The sequence below is a fragment of the Barbus barbus genome, assembly GCF_936440315.1.
Source record: "Barbus barbus genome assembly, chromosome: 8".
NCBI classification, from domain to species: Eukaryota; Metazoa; Chordata; class Actinopteri; order Cypriniformes; family Cyprinidae; genus Barbus; species Barbus barbus.
In genome coordinates, this window is record NC_136736.1 from 3,757,385 (window position 1) to 3,764,586 (window position 7,202).

General features: G+C 36.4%; 1 protein-coding gene across 2 annotated transcripts; it reads right to left on the bottom strand.

Annotated features, from left to right (window-relative positions):
* Positions 1–1,053: 1,053 nt before the first annotated feature.
* LOC306874433 (uncharacterized protein) lies at positions 1,054–6,595 on the bottom strand. Of its 2 annotated transcripts, none has more exons than XM_079424477.1 (6): positions 6,304–6,595; positions 5,416–5,550; positions 5,255–5,328; positions 5,046–5,155; positions 3,202–4,436; positions 1,054–2,054 (listed from the first exon to the last, which is right to left on the bottom strand). In XM_079424477.1, the coding sequence occupies exons 1-6, from the start codon at positions 6,437–6,439 to the stop codon at positions 1,933–1,935; spliced, it is 1,812 nt and encodes a 603-aa protein (XP_079280603.1). In that variant the 5' UTR covers positions 6,440–6,595; the 3' UTR covers positions 1,054–1,932. The 2 variants fall into 2 exon arrangements, with proteins under 2 accessions (XP_079280603.1, XP_079280604.1); XM_079424478.1 differs by having other exon boundaries at positions 1,243–2,054; positions 5,416–5,547; positions 6,304–6,421.
* Positions 6,596–7,202: the final 607 nt, after the last annotated feature.

A 7,202-nucleotide genomic window follows, 5' to 3' on the forward strand; every position in this document is an offset into this window, starting at 1 on the left:
GTTTCCCTGAGAAGCCACCCTCAGGCCATCCAAGATGTAGATGAGTTTGTTTCTTCATCTGAACAGATGTAGAGAAATTTAACATTTCATCACTTGCTCACCTCTGCAGTGAATGGGTGCCGTCAGCATGAGAGTCCAAACAACTAATAGAAACATCACAATAATCCACAAGTAATCCTCACCACTCTAGTTTAATATTTGCTTAGAACTGTTTCTGCTTGTAAACGGTGCTTGATCTGTGCATATTTCTCTCCTGATTCAGATAAGGCAACTTTTTCAGGACTTGTAGGACTGAAACGACAGTTTAAAGTTAACATTTCTTAATGGATTTGTTTCACTCAGCTTCGCAAGATGTTAACTGATGGTCATGTGGATTGCTGTGATGTTTTTATCAACCGTTTGGACTCTCATTCTGACGGCACCCATTCACTGCAGAGGTGAGCAAGTGATGAAATGTTAAATTTCTCTACATCTGTTCAGATGAAGAAACAAACTCATCTACATCTTGAATGGCCTGAGGCTGAGTAAATTGTCTGCATATTTTCTATTTTGGGTGAACTATTCCTTGAAATATGCTTGGCAGTCAATCTGAAAATGCAAATGTGACCCTGGACCACAAAACCAGTCTTAAGTCGCTGGGGTATATTTGTAGCAATAGCCAACTATACATTGTATGGGTCAAAATTATAGATTTTTCTTTCATGCCAAAAATCATTAGGATATTAAATAAAGATCATGTTCCATGAAGATATTTTGTAAATTTTGTACCGTAAATATAACAAAACGTAATTTTTAATTAGTAATATGCATTGCTAAGAACTTCATTTGGACAACTTTAAAGGCGATTTTCTCAATATTTAGATTTTTTTTGCACCCTCAGATTCACAAATGTTATATCTCAGCCTAATATTGTCTAATCCAAACAAACAAAAAAAATCAATGGAAAGCTTATTTATTAAAGTTTATGTTTCCAAAAAATGGCCCTTATGACTGGTTTTGTGGTCTAGGGTCACTAATAACAATATAAGCACGTTTAAAAGAAGAGCCAGCAAAAAGATCAATACAAATTTATGTTAATTGCATCCATAACTTTTCCACTTTTTATGGCTTCTAGGACTAATTTTCTGAAAACATCTCAATTAGCGTTCCATGACTGTGGGATCATGAAAATAAATGCATTATAAGAGTCAGTGTGGTCATATCAGTCTGCAGCTTTTGATATAACTTAGATAAAATTCAGTTAGATGAAAAATCCAGAATATTTTTATTAAAGTTATTTATTCTTGCCTTAATTACATTGACAATTCCAACTCCATAAATACTATACATTACTCACTTTAATATTCTGGGCTGCTTCTTTTAGACTCATAAAAGGACAAAAACAATAAAATCAACCAACCAAAGTTTGTAAAAATTTCTTCTACATCATCATAAAATAAAATACCGAACAAGAGTGATTTACTTTAAGCAATGTAAACATTACATTTTTTAAAGGAATTAAAGGAAAATATTTATTATACAGTTTACATAAAATTTGCATAAAAGTAACTGAGGTGAAAAAACTACTGATTTTTAGTAATGACAAATGGGGATCTGTTGAGAAGGTCAGCAGACAGGTTTATCAGAACAAGTGTTGATCTAGGATCTGCTCTCTGATGCCCAAACAAGCATAATACTAAGCATGTGACTAAGCATAGTTTTTTTGAGCAGTCAAATGTTGTACACATACAAATGACCCTTAAAACAACCTTGTTCCTAAAGAGTTTTGGTCCACATGATGCGGAAAACTAGATCACTCCCATTATAAATCAATAAAATCGCAAAGATGTGTTGCTTATAATGGGAATAGCTATTGTTGTGGTGTAGACACACTGTAACTCTTTATATACACGTATACCTGTTTTCGTTCTGCATCTCCACAGTAAGAGTGAATCAGACAGGAGCTCCGAGGTTCTGATTGGCCAGCATACGGAGTCTCCGCCTCTCCATAGCCTGCTGCTTCTTCCTCTCGATCTCAGCATCACTGCACCTCACGGCTTCAGAGTCGCACGCATCTACAGAAAAACAGTGAATAAATAACATTCATTTTGGAAACCTTGATGCAAGTCCGATATTTCATGAATATAAAGCCAAGATCTAGGGTTTTTAATTGAATAAATGTTAATTATTTAACAGATCTAGGACCTACAATACCATTCAAGTGTTTTTTTAATACAAGAAAAACTATTTAATACTTTTATTTAGCAACGAGGTAATCAATTGGTCTAAAGTCACAGTAAAAACATTTATAATGTTACAGAAAGACTATTTCTACTTTTGAGCATCAAAGGATCATGTGACACTAAAGACTGGGATTAATGATGCTGAAAAGTCACAGGAATAAGCTACATTTTAAAATATATCCAAATAGACAGTTATTTTAAATTGTAATAATATTCCACAATATTTACTGTTTATTACTTTTCAATGTTAGTGTATATTATACATATGTTCATTATGATTATTTTGCCTGTGTACAATTAAGTGACTATGCAAAATATTGTTAATTATTATTGATTATATGGTTGCATGTAAATGAAAATTATTATATATGCTTCATTTTGCTAATTTAGTGAAAAACAATGTGGAATCCTTGATTATTTAAAAAAAATTTTTTTTTTTTTTTTTTTTTTTTACAGTATTTTACTTTTTTTTTTATATAATTATAAAAATTATTAATACGTGACCCTGGACCACAGAACCAGTCATAAGGGTCCATTTCTGTGCATTTATAAGCTGAATAAATAAGCTTTCCATTGATGTATGGTTTGTTAGGATCGGACAATATCTGGCCGATACACAACTATATGAAAATCTGGAATCCGAGGGTGTAAAAACATCAAAATATTGAGAAAATCGCCTTTAAAGTTGTCCAAATGAAGTTCTTAGCAATGCATATTACTAATCAAAAATTAAGTTTTGATTTTTTTTACAGTAGGAAATTTACTAAATATCTTCATGGAACATGATCTTTACATTTTTACCCATTCAATGTATTGTTGGCAATTGCTACAAATATTATACCGTGCGACTTAAGATTGGTTTTGTGTTCCAGAGTCACATATAATAATATAAACTTGATCAAAAGTAAAGTTAAAATCCCCCTACGTAACACTTGCACACTACAGTAATAAAGCAAAGAGCATGTGGCATTAACTGTACCTTTGGAAATGACCGGCGCAGACCTGAACAAGTCACTGTACGGCTTTTTGAACTGATGACTGTCTGCTGTTGTCACATCTGATTGGAGGACGGCCAGCACGCCCCTCTCGTGACCCTGCTGTGTGGGGGGAACAGAACAGGTCCCCTGTCCCACCACAGAGGAGCTTCTCACCTGTTTGAATTTATACAGTCCATTACTTGAGGGGCCAGATGGTCTCGTTGCATCACATGACACATTAGAGCCGAGTCCTGCAGGCCCAGAGTTCACCGCATGAGCTTTCTGGCCGTACAGAGACACTGATGTGTTTGCACTGCACATGGAAACATTAGCTGCCGGCTTTTTGGATGGATAAGGCTGAGCAAACACCGTTTGCTGACTGGCCGTTTCGGAGGGGCCGTACAGCTTGTTTTGTAGTGCTTTTGCAGTGTTTTGTTGGTTGTTTGTGGCTGGGGTTTCAGCGTTGCCAGATAACTCCTCAAGATTATCACACGCCTCACAAAACAGATCATCGTCCTCCACTCCGTCATCCCAGATGTCATCAGATGCAAAAAAAGAGTCCAGGTCTTCATCTAAAACATCACTAAAGCCATCTTTGGCCTTAACGGCATTCTCTCGTTGTTGTTTAATGTTAAACTTTGGATGCATGCTGGGAGGATTTGAATGAGGTGGTTTAATAGTACTGAGGCTGGTGGACGGCAGCATCTCTTTGGTGTTTGGCTGGAAATGTTGCATTGTGGAAACATCATTGAGCTCAGATTTTTGCGTCATCTCCAGAAGCAACGAGTCATCGAGTAAACCGTCACTGTTCCAGTCATCATCAAAACCATCAGCCTTGTTAACTTGTTTACTGCCATGGTTTTCTATCGTAATGAACACCGAACCTTTTTGTGAAACGCTGGCTTTCACAATGCTGAGATTTCTCTCAGGAACTTCCTGAGTACGATAATCTGTTGCCTGACTAAGACGCCCACTGAGCCGCTGGGTCGGCCCATCAAAAAGGAAATCAAGATCATCGTCCATCTCCTGATAAAGTCCCCTTTCATCAACAGGTTTCTCATTGGGTTTTACAGCAGATTCGCTGTGGGCTGTTGTGAATCGGTCGTCATGTGGCGGCCCTTGTTCTTCAGAACGTTTTGAACCTGGTGCATCTGAGCTCTGTTCTTGAGCTTCATCCTGCTTCATGTTGAAGTCAAACTGCTTCGCCAGCCGCATTAGATCTTCCACAGTGCTCTGTCTGCGACATACACATCAGCAGACGTTAGACTAAATACACATGATGATACATTTTCCTATATCATTTATACCCATTTTTCAATGCATAGTTGATGCATAAACAAACAACTTTGCAACTTTCTGCATTGATATAGTATTTATAATAATGCAAAGCTGTTTGTGTAGCAAAACAATTACAAATAATTAGACCTTTTGGATCCAACAAGTTTCAAATAAAGAGTAAATAATAAAAAAGATAATTATTTGAATACGACTTACATAAAGTACATTGAATTTATAAATATTTATTCAATTGATAATGCAAAAGCACACATAACTATTTATTAAATAATTTTTTCCATTGAATTTAGAGCAAGATTAACTAAATTATACACAGCTACTGTGATATAAAATTATTCCTACCTATACATATGGACAGATGGTCCATGCAGAAGTTAAATTAATCACTTTTCTGACTTTGAAAACTTTTTCACAACATTCTGATTTATTGAGATGCACCTGTATGTACTTTGTACACTATATTTAGATAATTTAAAACTAATTATTTTATTTATTTATTAAGTAGAATTGGAATCTGATCGAATCGTAAGGTGTCTAAAGATTCCTTTACTTTGTCGACATGGGCTTGACTTTGGGTTGCTGTACTTCTGGTGTGCAGGGAACGGCACTGTCCCCAATCCACTGCAGTAAAGATGAATCCGCTTCTTCTAGTCTTCCATTCTATAAACAAACAAATACATCACAAAGCAGCATGTGACAATAACACAACTCATTTTGAACTGAAAACACTGTGTGGTAGTGTGTGTTCCTCGAGCAAACCTTTGGAGCGAGCCGATTGGCAATGTCCGATATATCCACCGCTCTGGCATTTGCAGCTCTCCTCTGTCCACGACCTGAAAATAAATACACTCATGTCATACTTTGATACTGCACATTTAAAGAAGAATTTCAAAATGCACAAGTCTAATAGAAATGCATACCACGTCGAATGGGTGACGGAGATGTCGTATCCCATATAATATCTTGATGAAAATCCGGATCGTTGCTGGGCGAGTCGTCAGGTATCAGTCTCCTGAACTGGCCTCTCGCTGGACGTGTAGGGGTTTTGAACTCTGCTATAAAACACATGCAGTTCAAAAACACCTGCTTTTATACAGAAACATGGCTGCATCTGACAGTACTGCGATACACATTAATTACTTAATGCAGAAACTTTTTAGTGATATTTGATAAACTGTCAAAAGATGGTTCAATCAAGATAATGTAAATCATCAAATAGAGGTCAAGTCTGAGACTGGCCAGAGCATTTTTCTTAAAGTTTGCACTACTATATGTGACCCTGGAGCACAAAACCAGTCATAAGTCGCACGTGTATATTTGTAGCAATAGCCAACAATACATTGCATGGGTCAAAATTATCCATTTTTCTTTTATGCCAAAAATCATGTTCCATGTGTAAATTTCCTACCGTAAATAAATCAAAACTTGTAATATGCATTGCTAAGAACTTCATTTGGACAACTTTAAAGGTGATTTTCTCAATATTTTGATTTTTTTGCACCCTCAGATTCCTGATTTTCAAATAATTGTATCTCTGCCTAATATTGTCCTATCCTAACAGACCATACAAGCTTATTTATTCAGCTTTCAGATGATGTATAAATCTCAACTTCAAAAAATGGACACTTATGACTGGTTTTGTGGTCCAGGGTCTCTTTCTTAAATATAGACACATTGTATTACTGAACTAAATACTTTACATAAAAGCAATACAACGTTCAAACAAGAAGTTGGAGCTTTCAAATTGGTCATGAGTGAGTCAGATACGCCAGAGGCAGTTTCTGTCTGTTTTTGGGGTGATTTGTTACCCGTGTTGGGGATCTGTCCGGGGTTCAGTGTCGCTGCTTTAGGGCTCCGTCTCAGTCTGTTTACTTTCGACTTCATCTGCGTCAGTTTAGCGATTTCCTTTCGCTCGTGTTGTTCCTGACTGCCCCTGCCCTCCATGTTGTAGAGAATGTCTGGAGATAATATATCACCGAGTCGGTGTTACATTATTTGTGCTTTTTCGCTGTCATCACGAGCCCGGGTTTGTGTAAATTGTTCAAACATTCCGCCAAATACGCAGTTCCTCCCAGGATTCATTGCGGAAACGTGCTCGAGGACGTCAGATGTGCGTAGCTGCTACGCAAGAGCGACGCAGACAATCTATACTAATAATGACAATACAGCTGTATAATTTCAGAATTAAATAACTGAAAAAATAAGACTAAGAGTTTATTACATGATGATAGCGAATGCTTAAAAGTTTTCTCAACGTAAAATAATGAGCCAAGACATGCAGTGTGTTACAGTGATTTTATTAGCAACAGCAACAAAATAAGTAATAATATTAATAGGAATAAATAAATATTCTGCCAAGTAATGTAATGGAGCACATTTATTGTTGTTCTGTGGACGAAATCAAGTCATAGGAATTTGTGTGATCTGGGCAAAAGGTTTCTTTAAGCAGATTTCGCAACAGGTTCAGACAAATTCTCCGTCTTGACCAACATAAAAATGCTTGGTTTGAAAGTGATTTGTGTTGCCAATTTAGCAATAGATTTAGCCGCTTTATCAACGTCTTTCCCAAAAAATCACTAGTGACTTCTTGGACAAACTGTATAGTTTTTGAGACTCATTTAGCGAGCACACTTCAGTCACTTTCCATTGAAAGGAGGCAACATTGTGTATAAACTGTGCTTAATCACTACATACCACCATATTTCAC